Below are 14,986 nucleotides of genomic sequence, written 5' to 3'. Positions count from 1 at the left end.
CACTGCCCCACTTAAGCCATCAGTGGCCACACCTGAGCCACCACTGCACCCACTCAAGCCACCACTGCCCCCTCTTGAGCCACCACTGCCCCACTTAAGCCATCAGTGGCCACACCTGAGCCACCACTGCACCCACTCAAGCCACCACTGCCCCCTCTTGAGCCACCACTGCCCCACTTAAGCCATCAGTGGCCACACCTGAGCGACCACTGCACCCACTCAAGCCACCACTGCCCCCACCTGAACCACCACTCCGCCCTCTTGAGCCACCACTGCCCCAACTTGAGCCACCACTGGCCCCTCTTAAGCCACCATTGCCCCCAATTTAGCCACCACTGCCCCCTCTTGAGCCACCATTGGCCCTTTTAAGCCACCACAGCCCCCAATTTAGCCACCACTGCCCCCTCTTGAGCCACCACTGCTCCCACTTTAGCCACTACTGCTTACACCTGAGCCACCACTGCCTGCACTTGAGCCACCACTGCCCTCATAGATGCCATCCACATATTGTCCAATACATGACCGACATCTATAAAAGAATGAGACTGAAACACTAGAATCAATAAAGCTGATTGTTAATAACTCAATTAACATAAAGATTATTTAACTTTTTGTCAACGTCTTTCAAATTATATCAATTCATTTTTACATCTAATGCATTCAGCTGTAAGGGTCTCTTGTAGAAATCATGCAAGAAATGATTTGTTGATTCATGATAAAATATTAAAAGGACTCTGTCATGTGATGTCTTGCATTCATGCTCCAGATTTTGTGGATTCACAATTTGTGTTGGTCAGAAAGGTCAATCCCCACAATACACCGCAGCATATCCTCTTCGTATTAAACCGGCATGTTAAGGATGTGGAATATATCAGTGCAGGTCGAGAAAATGAATCCGAGGATCCCTTCAGAGACTGATGAAAATAGTGAATGGTGGAGACGCGCTTGTGCCCTGCCGAGTTTCATATTTTTTCCTCCCTCTAAAAAACCCATTTAAAGCCCTGATGGGCTTGTTAGTGAGCCGGCGAGTTGAATCAGGTGTGTTGGAGCAGGAAAAATACTAATGGGCACAAGATGGGGGGTCCGCAGGGCTGGAATTGTAAGCCGTTATGGTTTGCTATAACAAATTCTACTGGATACATAATTTCATCAATAGCACTTGGAAATTTTAAAAACCTAGGGCAGGAATTAGAATTCTGCTTCCCTTCTGATGGGAACGTGGTAAGGTTTAATAGCATTTAACCTTGTGGAAAAAGAGCTCTGTGAAAATGAGTCGATCTTGCTGGATATCGGGGTACTTTTGGTACCTAGAAATGCTCTTATGGCTGTCGATTGCATATCAATAGCAGGTGAAAATTTTGAGCGTGCTGCACAGACACATGCTGCGTTTACGGAAACCATCTGGAGCTGAAGAAGAGGATGAGGAGCGGTTGAGTGGAGCAGCTGGGATTAGGCTGATGTAGAAATCGAGATAAAGTAGATATGCTAAAAAATATATTGCGGAGCATTAAACACCATCAGATGTAATTGAAGATCTGATATTATAAGTCAGCCCTGATTTAGCAAGAATAAGTAGAACTTGGCTAGTTTATGTGCTACACATTTTGTGTGCTTGGGTTACCCATTAGATGTACTTAAAACAGGAAAAATGCTATCTTAAAAAGAATAGTTGCAGACATTTGACCTTGTCGTGACCTTGCCCCTTTTATGGACAGATGGACTGGAGGACATGTTGATGGTAAATGTATTAGATATTAAATAAAAAATATTAGATCAGAATTGCATTCCTGAAAATGATTCTGTACATAACATTTCTGTTTGGCAAACAGGATGGAAGCTAAACAAGTTCAGACATTTGACCTTGTCATGACCTTGACCCTGTTTTGACTGATTCCATATAAATTCAACAAACATTCAACAGCTTGCTCTTGGGATACTGCACCAGTGAGTATCGGGAATCGATGGATGGATGGAAGGTTGGATGGAATGTTGGATGGTTGGGTAAACTGATGCATGGATGGATGGATGGATGGATAAACAGATGGATGGATGAATGAACAGATGGATAGATAGATGGATGGATAAACTGATGGACAGCCCAAAAACAAAGTGTTGGAGGCATAAAAACCAAAAGAAATGAACCAAACAAAACTTGGTACTAATTTGTGTATGCAATGGTCTAAATTCTGTGTTGTTGGTCATTTACAAAGAATCATTTTCCCCATTGTTTTAAAAATACCTTAACTATAAAGCAGATTGAAGGTAGAGGATTTTATTTCATATTTTTAGAAACAGTATATTTTGCAGTGATGTGTAGGTGGATGTGTGAGGGAATCATCATCATCACCTTGACAGCTGGGCAGCACTCTGTTCCACTCAGGTCGGTTGGTGTTGCCCATCACGCAGGTGAGAGTGGAGTAGCCCTGCAGTTGGTAGCCTGGTTCACAGTGAAAGGTCAAACTGGAGCCTAGTTTATAGTCACTGCCCAGTCGAGACCCGTTCATCACAGTGCCGGGGTCAAAACACGCCTCCCTCAGCTTAGCTAGTGGGTAGAAAAGAAAGAAAGAATACTCTGTAATGGATAGCAAAGTAAAAGCTGAAGCAATTATCTAAAAAGAATCCACTTTTCATTATCATTACCATTAGTTTTTGGCTTTAAAAATCTCTGAATTCATCCTGAATTCTTTTCTCTGTTGGAAAAAAATTCCTCTTTGTTAAATAACCAGACCATTTTTAAGTCCAGTTATTATTAGCACCTAATCATCTACTAACCGTAGCATTGAGCCATAATGCCAGCAAAAAGAGACAACAAGATATAGACCACATAAAGAGGAGATCAAACCCCAAGCAAATACATGTGGCCTGGGGGCAGAGCCAGGACCAAGTGCCTGTGGCTGGAGGATAATGAGTGCTGCAATCCATCCCAGCCAGCGGCTCGTTAGAGGAAGAATAAAGGAGTTGCTCCCCAGAAGATAGAAGAAAGAAGACGCTAGAGAATCAGTGTTTGCATGCAACAGTGCAGTAATTGCCTTTTCTCTCCACCTCCCAAAAGATTCCCTCGATGAAATTCACACTCAGAGTCATCGACGCAAGCCAGCAGCACTGTTCGATTCACATAGGAGTCTGGTTTTATACAAATACAAACATACATGAAGGTGCAATATCCAAAAGGGGGGCTTGTGTAGTGGAGATACGTAGCAAATAGTAGTTTGAGAGTATACAAACGCAGCTTGTGAGAAGTTTGGCAAAAAATGCCCTTTTCCAGAGCGACTTTTAGTACATTTATACACCTGAGCAAATGAGGGTTAAAGCCCTTGCTCAGGAGCCTATATGCGGCAGCCTGGTGGTCCTGGGATTCGAACTCATAACCTTAAACACTGAGCTACCACTTCCCCAAATAGCTGATAGCTAACTATGTAGTTAAAAGTAAAAGCATTTTCTTCTTGTAATTTCTGAGAACATACTGGATGGAAAGTCAGTTAGTGGACAGAATTTTGAAAAAAAAAATCCATTTTAGATGTTCATATTGTGATCATAATGGACAATTATAATAATGGCTACTTAAAATACAGAACGCATTTAAACCTAGGGAAGGTAATAGACACAAGATACTGTTCACATTTTGTCAGCAGTCTTTGCCGATGAAATGCTAAGCTCATCAAGCAGGTAAATTGCTATGCAAAAGGTCTTGAGAAAACTAGTATAGGAAGATGTTAGGTCCTGTAATGTTACATGCTCAAACTCTGACAAGAAAGAGCATTTAACCAGATAAACTGTAATTCGGCATTTCCTTCTTCTATTAGTACACATGATTTGTCTTACCCAGAAAAGTCTTGGAGATTTTCTGAGTTTTACCTGCTGAAAATATGTGCCCCTGGTACAGGGGCCAGGCCAGGGAAGAAATCATAAATCCTTTCTTAAGCATTTACTGAAAGACTTACTGTAAAGGTAAACCTGTGGTCCAGCAATGTACCTAAAAGTACATTATATTCACACTAAAGGTGCAAAAGGTGTATTCTTGAGAGCAACATCCTAACAACAAGGAAATATACAGTACAGTTTAGTCGATGTTTGTAGTCGGAAACCCATAAAGCAGAAGATATGTGATTAGCCAACAAACACTTGCAAACCAAGTACAGGAAATCTGATCGCTAGGATCTAGTAATGGTATAGTGCACCAGAAAGCTGATATTTGCCTCATCATCAAGAACAGCAGGCAAGACTCACCTGCCCCCTTTCCAGAGCTAAAGGGCAAGGGGCAATCTTCTATGACATGAATTAAAGGCAAAATGGAACCTCACTGCTTACTTAGTTGAAGTCCCATAGTATACCTTCGGAGAAACAAAACAAGGCCAGCCCATTATGCTATGAAAGATGAAGTGAACCTCCAAAGCAGTACCCATTAAAGCTAACATTTCTGAATGCACAGCAGAGATCTAACTCTCTCAAAAAAAGCCACTCCATGACCAGCATGTGACTGATCTGTAGCATGGTGGTCAGCCCATAATGAGACAAACATCATCTTTACATATGAATTTCAGGATTCATCAACAAAACAACAAATCCTATTATACATATACATTTTTCAGTTCTATGCAACCAAGGAAAAAGTTCATAAAAGTTGACCTTAGCAACTCCTAGGCCCCTGACCAGAAATATAGCTGAATATGAAGCTCTGCAAAATTTAAGTGAAGTGCTCAGAAGGCTGTCAGAGGCTGAAATGTGTCTCACATAATAAAAGTATATCTTGCAAACATGCGAGGCCTTCTGCGACAGGTCTTCACTCTGTGGAAGAAAAGGAGCAGGTTGTGAAGGGCTGCAGCCAAAAAATATGGCAGAAGTGAAGTCCTTTTTACAGCTCCTGAATTATTATGGACATTTCTTGCCAAACTGAGTCCTGGCTCCATGCCCTGGTGAAGGAAAATTCAGTGTGGCAATAGAGCCAGAAATATTTGAAAGCCTTATCTTGAAAAAAAGCTATTTCAATCACAGGTACTTGTCCACTGTGATGGTGCTATTATATGACGTCTGCTCTCATGGTGTTGGCAGACAAAGTGCCAGTTGGTAGAACCGGAAAGTCAGCCGTGTCTCTTGCTCTCTGAAGAACACTTTGAAAATGACGCATGTGCTGCTGAAAGAAATGTTCCTATTTGCTAATTTGTACCTCCAGTGCCTGGTGAACAAGAATAAACTCAAAATCAAAAGAGTTCACCTTTGAAAATCTAAAAATCAAAATGTTACAATGGTCTTGTTTTATTATGGGATATGCGCCGACCTGAAGGTCGTTCACATGCTGGTCATGAAGAGCTTTTTATCGACTGTCTGCTGCAGTGAAGTAGGTCCAGACTTTTTCCCAGATTGCAGCCCATATGAAGCTGATATTCTCACATGATATGTCACTCAGTACTTGAAAAATGGAGGAAACATTGTAGCTTGTTACTTTTTAACGTAATGCAAGCTCTTTTTGTTTTTTACTCATGCTGCTATGAGTTTTTTTTTTCCATAAGCTTGAAACAAAGCTCAGTCCTCCAAGAATGGAAGTTAACAGAGTGATTGTCTTCATCTCCGCTGCATGTGAGACAAATAACCAGGGGAACCCAAAAGAGATGAATGGTATTGCAGGATATTTAGGATAGTGATTGAGGACTCCTTTAGAAACACAGCCCTACTTTTTAAGATTTTCTGAAGAGAATGTGGTTAGAGGAACCGGCAGTGTGTGTAGTTTTGTCAGAGAAGATTAAGTCAAAGATCTGGAGAAAAAATAAATTTTTGGTATGTCAGCAGGGATTTGCATTCGAGGTACATGTTTTTGAAGGGTGGGATGAAAGTGAAGAACCCAAAGGAAGTCCACATGGACACTTGAAGAACATAAGAAACTCCAGACTCAGGATCAAACCAGTGTCCCTGGGGCTGTGGGGATCAACCCAATTGAAGTACACACTTTTTTGTGCAATGTCCAATATCCTTATAGAAAGGGCAATACAAACAAAGCAGACAAGCACTTGACCAGAAAGAATATCCAAACTACAAAGTTTTTTGTTCAAGTACACAAAATACAGGTCACAGTCTAACAGTCTGGACCTACTTCAGCGATTGAAACTCCACAAAAGCCCTCCGTGACCAGCATGCGACTGATCTGCACCATGGTGGACAGTCCATAATGGTACAAAGAAGGTCATCTTCAAATGTGGAAAGCAGAATGCATCAGCAAGGGACAGGCTTTTAAACAGATGGGTTTTCACCATGATCCTCAACCTCTCATAAGGGTAATATAAGGTACAGACACTGGCATGCTGGTTCTGCACTACAGCTATTGATAATATGAGTACCACTGAGACTTTAACAAATAACTCCAAACTTTTCTCAAGCAGCAAAGCCTCAGAAAGCTCCAGAGGCACCATTACAGCATAAAGCACAGAACCAGAGCGAGAGCAAAGTCAACAATTGGTAAGGACTTGAGCATCACACAAAAGGGAATATTGTGTCTTTCAGGTTCTAGTGTTTTAGTAACTACAGAGATCAATTACATTATTGGCATTTAGACAACTGAACTGTTGCAGGTTAAAGGCCTTGCTCAAGGTCTTAGGAAGAGCAGCTTGGGAATGGTGGGATTTGACCTCATGACCTTCTGACCAGTGGTCCAAAGTCTTAACCACTACCTGTACCACAGCCACATCCAATTAAATGTTTTGATAAGTGGGTTAGGCAGCCCAAGGAGGCAGTGAGTAAAATATTGTCAGGGAAGACAGATAGTCAAGGAAAGCTAAACTCAATATCATTCTTAAATCTTTGCCCTGACATTATTTTCAATTCCTAATGAGACATTTGCATAAGCATGCCACCTACCAGCAGGTTTTTAGGAGAGGAGAATATAACAAAGAACATGGAGGATATGTGGACCCAGGGGAAAACTCTAAACTCCACACAGTAACCCAGGCTCAGGATGAAACTGGAGACCCTGGAGCTGTGATATAGTACTGCTATACCTATGTACCACCCTGTGCACCACCAAACCGAAGCCTTTATATTTTTTATTGTAGTTTATTGAAATGTATTATCAGTGAGCGTTTCTACAAGTTGGGTACTGCCACACTTACCCTTGTACTCCAGATGAAAGCCGGTATAGCTGACTGAACCGTCACTGCGGAAGGCTATGTGCATGATGTTCGAGCTGCTCTCTATCTTCTCCGGCAGCTTGCTGTCTTGAAACGTCCCAATCAGATGGCTGTTGGTGTGCGGCCCATCATAAATGTACAGGAAGTCGTAATTGGGCTCAATGCTGAAGCTAAAATGCAAATCAAAGATTCATGAGTTTTTGATAGCCATAATATACAAGTAGTGGTTGTTGCAGGTGAGTTTTGAACCACATTTCATAAAAATATTGTTGTATTGTAGAGCAGGTTTCATAAATTGTTGAAGGTGAAACAAACAGGTTTCTTTGATAAAAAACATTTGTTAATAGCCTAGCCACAAAGATACAAGTGTCTATGGTTTCAGGCTAGCACAAGCCACCAGAACAGCTTCAGTGCACCTTGGTGTAGAGTCTATGAGTCTCTGGAACTGATGTATCCAAAAGAAATTGCCTCTAGCAGTGCTTTAACGAGAGCTCTGTCTAAAATAGCACTCCGATATCTACCACAGGTTTCTGTACAACATGTTTACATCATTTTCAGCTCTCACAATTCAGCTTGCACCTAGAAGGATACACTGTTACTACTAGCTCAACAGTGAAAGACCTGGGTGTAATATTAGACAGCAACTTATCCTTTGAAAACCATATTTACAATATCACAAAAACAGCCTTCTTCCATCTTAGAAATATTGCCAAGCTTAGGAACAGTTTATCTGTATCTGATGCAGAAAAGCTAGTTCATGCATTCATGACCTCCACACTGGACTATTGTAATGCATTACTAGGTGGTTGTCCTGCATCTTCAATAAACAAGCTACAGTTAGTCCAGAATGCAGCCGCCAGAGTTCTTACCAGATCAAGAAAATTTGATCATATAACCCCAATATTATCATCCCTGCACTGGCTACCTGTGAAGTTTAGAATTGACTATAAACTAGCTCTACTTACGTACAAGGCTCTAATTGGTTTAGCTCCCACCTATCTCTCCAGTCTTCTAACACGTTACAATCCACCACGCTCTTTAAGATCACAAAATTCCGGACTTCTAGCAGCTCCCAGAATATCAAAGTCCACAAAAGGGGGTAGAGCGTTTTCGTATTTAGCTCCAAAACTTTGGAATAGTCTTCCTGACAGTGTTCGGGGCTCAGACACAGTCTCCCAGTTTAAATGTAGACTAAAGACTTATCTCTTTAGCCAGGCATACATCTAACACTTCCCATAACCTTGCACTCCAGTACATCTGATTAAATGCACATTCATCTAGTACTGCTAATATTATGAACAGCAGCTACGCTAATGCTGTTCCATTGTTTCCTTTCTTCTACCCATCCCGAGGCATACAGAGACTGTGCTGGCTCCAGTGGCATCCGGAGATGGACCAGCTCCAGCCGGGTTCTGCTTGTGAGGATTGGGATATTCAAGCAGCGCCATGGACAACAACCTCCTTATTGATCTACTTAACACTATACACATGCTGTTTCTACATCACACAATTGTCACCCAAATGAGGATGGGTTCCCTTTTGAGTCTGGTTCCTCTCAAGGTTTCTTCCTCATACCATCTAAGGGAGTTTTGCCTTGCCACAGTCGCCTCAGTCACCTCAGGCTTGCTCACTTGGGATAACATCTAGGACTGTCTGTCTGTTTGTCTGTTCATATGTTTGTTGTTTTCTTATGTGGTTTCTCATGTAAAGCTGCTTTGAGACAATGCTCTTTGTTAAAAGCGCTATACAAATAAAATTGAATTGAAATTGAATTGAATTTTCATCCACATCAACAACCATTCAGTGAGTCTAACCCTAGCCTGTGGACATGGGTAGCCTCATGGTGGAAGCGACCACTCCTGTTGGGATGAATTTGATCATTCAGAGGACCTTGGTCTTGATCTGCAGTGATGCTACAAGTGTAGGCAAACCTGGCAGGCAAAAAAAAATCCCCCCAAAAAAGACAAATAATGCAGATTCAGCCAGATTTGGCATCACCTGTACTATGAATAAAACCCCAGAAAGCATGAGTCCATAACCTTTAAATGTATGGCTAAATGCTAGTGTGTAATCCACACTAGCAGACACTAGCTGACTAATTCTGGATCCTTTGAAGAGGCGACTCTTTCAGTGCACGTCACGGATTGAAAAATGTCATTAGTGAAAATTGCGGATGAAACTGCCCCAAATGGCAAAAACGATATTCTGTGAAATGGAGATAAAATGCTCTACTTTACTCTCATTTTTAAACCATAGGTAAATTTAGACTCAATAAATGATTTGGACAGAAACATACCTTTTAATTAACAAATATATACCATAAAATCCCTTCTTCTCCCAAAGACCACAGGAGGGGAATATATTAACAGGAAGTGCTGAATTAACTCTATTAAGTTTTGTGAATTTTTCAAAAAGATTAATGCCGGAGAAAAGCGCTACGTCGGTTTAAATGTTTTCCCAAGAAACTAATTTCTATTTATCGGTCATCTAAAAACACACGACAGGAAAGTGCTTACCTGATGAATGCGAGTGAGATGACGTAATCAGGGTGTACAGTGATGAACCAATCACAGTCCTTGCTGTGAGGGTAGGGGTGAGGAAAGTTTGGAGATAGAATGAATCCGGACGAGCCTGTGATATTTCCTCCACAGGGGGCTGAAAAACAAGGGATGAGGGATTGTATTGTTTCACTTTGTCAGCAAAACAAATGTTTTGTATCTTAAATTAAGTTCTCCAAAAAAAGGAAAAGCCACACCCACTTCACCCACTTTAGTCGGACCAATCAAATCGCTTGATATACTGGATTTTCAGTAACCACTTAATCCAAGAGCCTATAACACTAACGTCAAGCTGCTTCACATCACCAGTCATTGATTAATTTCCTGTAACAGCACTCCCAGTTGTGTTGTGTTTTCTTGTTTAGCTTTCCGTTCGAGTCTTTCGATTTAATTAACCTTCTACTCCATGCTGTCATGTACCATATCTTGTTCCTATTAGCCAACTGTTAGTGTGAAATAACTGTGTAATAATAAGTGTGAATTAACGTCTTTTAAAGTCTGAGCTTCAGCAGTGTCCATGAAACCCCAAAAGTGCCAAGTAAGACCGACGTGCAAAAATCTTTTATTAATAAATGAGGTGTTTGAATTGCATTGCGATCGATTGAATTGCAAAGTATCCTTGAAAGCCGGTAGGAGTTCATTTATTACCCACATTTCAATTATTACTTCCTAGTTTATTTATTAGGATAGAATCCATTTTAACACTTTGTTCCAACATGCAAGAAAGCACATGCCAAATCAAATCAAAACACCGCCTTACTGAAAAAGGAGGGAAAAAATGAACAACACATCCATCCATCACTCTGAATTTGGGAAATAAAATAACTTCAAGCACTTTTTTGACCAATAGTTTTGCAAACTGCAGCTGATTGCAGAATACCAGCAATTTCGCAGTCATCGGACATGCCTCATATGCTCGAGACGTCTGAATGCTGACTGAGCACTCGATCAGATATTTCTGTCAAAATGATTTATTATTAACGACGTTTTCTCCCTTCTGAAAGGGCGAGATTCGTCTCTGGCTGGGGTTTATGGTGTTCTGCTGTGCCATGGCAGGTGTGAAATGCTTGAAATGAGGTGCAGCCACAAATTCCCAAAGGGGTTTGAGGTGGAAGTTCTGCAAATTGAAAAATCTCACCGATGCAGGTAGGAGGGCTCGGTTGCCAGTAGTATCGGTTTTCCACCTGAATGCAGGTGATCCGAGACTCGCCCTGTAGTTCGTAGCCTGGGTCACACACGAAGGTCATGGTGTCGCCGGGTTCCTTGCCCTCGCCGCTCCGTGTGCCGTTCATCGGGGTGCCTGGATCCCTGCAGGCGGTCGCTACCGAACCTGGTGAATAAAACCAGCAGAACTGATGCTTTGATCATCATTGAAGCGCAACCAAATGCTATAGATCAGTTTGAGTATTTCAGGTTCAGTACTACGTTCTTCGAATAAGTTTATCCACCCACATTTAGGTGTTTCAGAAGATCTTCTCACACCACTGATTGCTCTTCATAAACTTTGTGCTATAGTTAAGTCTACTTTTTTATCTTCCTAAAGAGTCTGTAACAGAGACAAAAAAATTAAAGTCTAAGCTTAAGCTCATTTATCAGAAAAATGCCTTTTGAAGAGAGATATCTAAACTTTTTTTAATCTAGAACTATATCTAACACACCCGAGTCAACTGCTTAGCATTTTAGATCCTGATGCTATCCAGTTCAAGTCTCCTAGAATTACAAATCTTGGTTTATCTCGCATTTTCTTTGACTCTTCTTTCTTATTTCGCCCATGCAGCGATCGAGCCGAGATCTGTGTATCCAGATTTCTAGCACTTTCTTCCATGTATTCAGTAAATGGCAGCCGGTTGCTATGACGATCAATGATGCTAGATTGTAGGACTGCAATATATCAGATATTTATTTAATTTCCTGCAGCTTTTATCAGATACACTGAATGAGGTAAGAGATTCAGAGATTTTTTTTGGTCTGTCCTCACTCAAGTCTTAGAAAAATAAACTAGGCCATTTCTATTTACGTATAGATTTTTCAGCTTTTAGCCATGGCGTGATTATCCTACTGGCTGATCCACAAAGCACTGAAAATTAATCCAACATCAAAATCTATTATGTTTAGGAAGAACTGAGCTTGGCATACTGACATCCGTGTCAGGCTTGAAAACAAATTTATGAATACAAATTCATGAGCATGGATTTCTTTTAAATGCAAGTAGCTTACTGGAAAAGTCGATAGCGAAGCCGGACTTGCTGATGTAGAAGTCGGTCTCGAACTGAATGGTAACGATGTTGAGGGTGCTGTGTATCCCATCAGGCAGCAGAGAACCGCTCACTTCCTTCAGGAGCATCTCATTCTCGGGACGGCCGTCCCACACCTTCAGGATGTCGTGAGATGCTTCTGTGTCGAAGGCTAGAAACTGGAGGCTGTAGAAAAACAAAAAAGTGGCACGAATTGGTGTATTAAGATTAGTAAATCTGGCTGGATTTAATAATATTATCATGGATTTGGCCCAGGATTGCCAAACATAACAAGACCCAATCAGACTGGAGCATTAATGGACGTCCATCAAGTCTCCGGTCAGCTGTTTCACGCCGGGCATCCGGAGACCATTCAACAATCTTGATCTTTTTATCCATTACTTTGATGCTCTGAAGCTTTATCACAGAATATAATTAGCAGACATATTTTAACAATTAATTCCCTGTTCCTCCTCTGGGTCACTGCTGATCCCGTCTGCTAAATTATAATTAATTCCACTTTCTGATTTATAATTTCTTTTATTCGGTGGCCTACATCTTTTGTTTTAGCGGCACCTCCAATTTAAAAGATCTAAACCTTGGTCAAATATTGGAAGGAGTAAAAAAAAAAAAAAAGACTTTGACCTTCATAAGGTCTGAATGAACTGTATTTTGAGCAAAAACACTGAAGTACCTGACGGTATTGCCCGAGTCCACCTCGATGGTCCATGTACAGCGGAGATTGTTGTCATAAGGGAACGGGTATCCCGGAGATAATATCCGCCCGGACGATTCACCTTTGAAACTTCCGCCACACTCCGCTACGATAGATAAGAATAAATGGGTTATTACGCTGTCACCTCCTGCTCATACCTGTGATCTATATAATGGCCTGTTCACAAATTCCCAGAAGACAAAGTGGCAGCTAGAGCGCTGATATTTCTTTCAAATGAAAAATGTTACAGTTCAAAGTCTTGTCATTTCTTGTGGTCATTGATTGGACAAATTCCTTTCACGTGTTGGGTCAAGAAAAAGATGTACGGTGAAGCACAGTGCTGGGAGCATAATATCAGGCTGATTTAATAACGGTGCATTTTTATTCAAAAATAATAATTCAATTATTCAATTATTAATTTATAATTCAATTTCAACATCATTTACTAATTTAACATTTATATTAAAAGCTTAATAATTGTTTAAAAAGTGCAGTTATTTAATAGTTAAATATTATATTATATTATATTATATTATATTATATTATATTATATTATATTATATTATATTATATTATATTATATTATATTATATTTATAAATTGCATACTTTTTGCATTAAATATTTCAATATTTGTACTAAATGTATGTATTATCATTTATGTAAATATTTGCATGATAATTATTTTCAATAAATGTCGAAAATAAATACAAAGTTTTAACGTTCTTAACATTTATAAGACATTTAGTTTACTTCAGTATTTTTAATTGTTTTAACAATTTATTGACTAAATTATTTACTGCTGCTATTTCAAATATGATACACTCCTAATTTTTAATTAATGGTTTATTCGTCATTCTGAATTCATTCTTACTCTATGTGGTACATTTGGTATTAATATTGATCTGATGGAAAAATCTGTGGGCTTTTTAATCCTTTAGTTCTGGCAGATTTATGATCACACACCAGCCTCTTCCACGAGGATGTTAATGTGGGCGAACGCTCGAGGCGTTTATGCATGGGCAGAGCATCATGCTTTAAGTGCACTTCTTTGCTCCTACGGTTAATTCATGCTAAAAAACCTATCTGTGCTCTATACGAGTCCCGACCCACTCTGGAGAAGCAGGAGACCAGTGCATTCATCATGGAGGGGAGAAAAGAAAGCTGCCGTAATCGTACTTACCGCAGCGCTCGTCATAAACACAGATTTCAAAGGCACATATGGAGCATCAGCGCTAACAGCAGCTAAGTCGTAATTGCATTACATGTAAGCTTCTTTGCAGATGACAGGAAGAAAAATTAGCTGAGTGAAAATGGGTAGAAATGCCTTAACCAGCTGCGCTGTGACGTTGATGCCGATGTGGAGTTACTTAGAAAAGAAAAAAAAATTCTGGATGACTGACTGAACAAATTTTGAGCCTCTTTAATACTCTGGTTGCAAATCTGGACTATTTATGTTTTGGCAAACGTCGAGTGAGGCAGTGAACGAGTTCCCAGTTAGCATAGATTATCTTTGATGTACTTTGCGATGTTTGTCATTTCTTGAAATCTAGCAGCACTAATTCTTAAGGTCGACTGTAACAGCTAATCAGGAGCTAACCATATCGACTGTTTAGGTTGATTGTATAATACCAGAGAAAGATTACTGACTAGCCACTTGCTCAGGGGCTCTGGCTACTAAGAGGGAGGTCTCTATGATTAATGATTAGGCCATTACACCAGGAGTGGCTCATGACCATAGATTTTGGTGGGGCAGGAGAACATTTATAATGCAACTGCCTTAAAGCAAATTAATTCAAAAGGCTGTCACAGTTGACTTATGCTATAGTGAATATATAAGTGACTAACCCTAGGAAATTGGGAGGTGAAAAATAACTATACACACCAATTTCCAACAAGTGTACAGTATACAGTATACATGCCGGTAAAGCAGCAAGTAATAGCTTTCAGTAAGTAAATATCTGGATGGAAATTCGGACACTGTAACGACACCTCGGCCCGTATTTATTCAACAAAGTACGGATTATCAAATTGGCGCTTTAATACACTGAAATATTCTTCTACCAGAAAGCAATTACACCACGTTGTTAACTCCAGATTATTAACAATATTTTACTGCCTGTAGTTATACGTTTTGGGGAGTAATACAGAGAAGCCAATTAGTGACACGACACACTAAATAAAATGCATTCATCTGTTGAGAATTAGTCAAAATTTCACTTTTTCCAGAAAAATAGGACAGGAAAAGATGACGGAGGAAGAAAATGGAGTTTTAGATGAATCGTAGAAACCAGTAGGTAATGGAGATGGAAAAATAATACAAATTATTAAACACACTATTTTTTAAACAAATAAATATTAAATA

At 40.1% G+C, this 14,986-nt stretch overlaps 1 protein-coding gene across 5 annotated transcripts in view; it reads right to left on the bottom strand.

Annotated features, from left to right (window-relative positions):
- Positions 1-14,986, bottom strand: part of csmd3a (CUB and Sushi multiple domains 3a) — a 289,841-nt gene that overhangs the window by 147,032 nt on the left and 127,823 nt on the right. For all 5 annotated transcript variants that reach the window (XM_058376410.1, XM_058376411.1, XM_058376409.1 and 2 more), the window contains 6 exons: positions 12,602-12,728; positions 11,891-12,093; positions 10,812-11,003; positions 9,632-9,770; positions 7,098-7,285; positions 2,348-2,542 (listed from right to left, as the gene is read on the bottom strand). In XM_058376410.1, the coding sequence (XP_058232393.1) occupies positions 2,348-2,542; positions 7,098-7,285; positions 9,632-9,770; positions 10,812-11,003; positions 11,891-12,093; positions 12,602-12,728 (1,044 nt within the window). The remainder of the gene's footprint in view (positions 1-2,347; positions 2,543-7,097; positions 7,286-9,631; positions 9,771-10,811; positions 11,004-11,890; positions 12,094-12,601; positions 12,729-14,986) is intronic.

The sequence above is a fragment of the Hemibagrus wyckioides genome, linkage group LG23 (genome assembly GCF_019097595.1).
Source record: "Hemibagrus wyckioides isolate EC202008001 linkage group LG23, SWU_Hwy_1.0, whole genome shotgun sequence".
In the NCBI taxonomy this organism is placed as follows: Eukaryota; Metazoa; Chordata; class Actinopteri; order Siluriformes; family Bagridae; genus Hemibagrus; species Hemibagrus wyckioides.
Note: the sequence above shows the minus strand (reverse complement) of the source record. Positions and strands in the feature narration are given on the sequence as shown.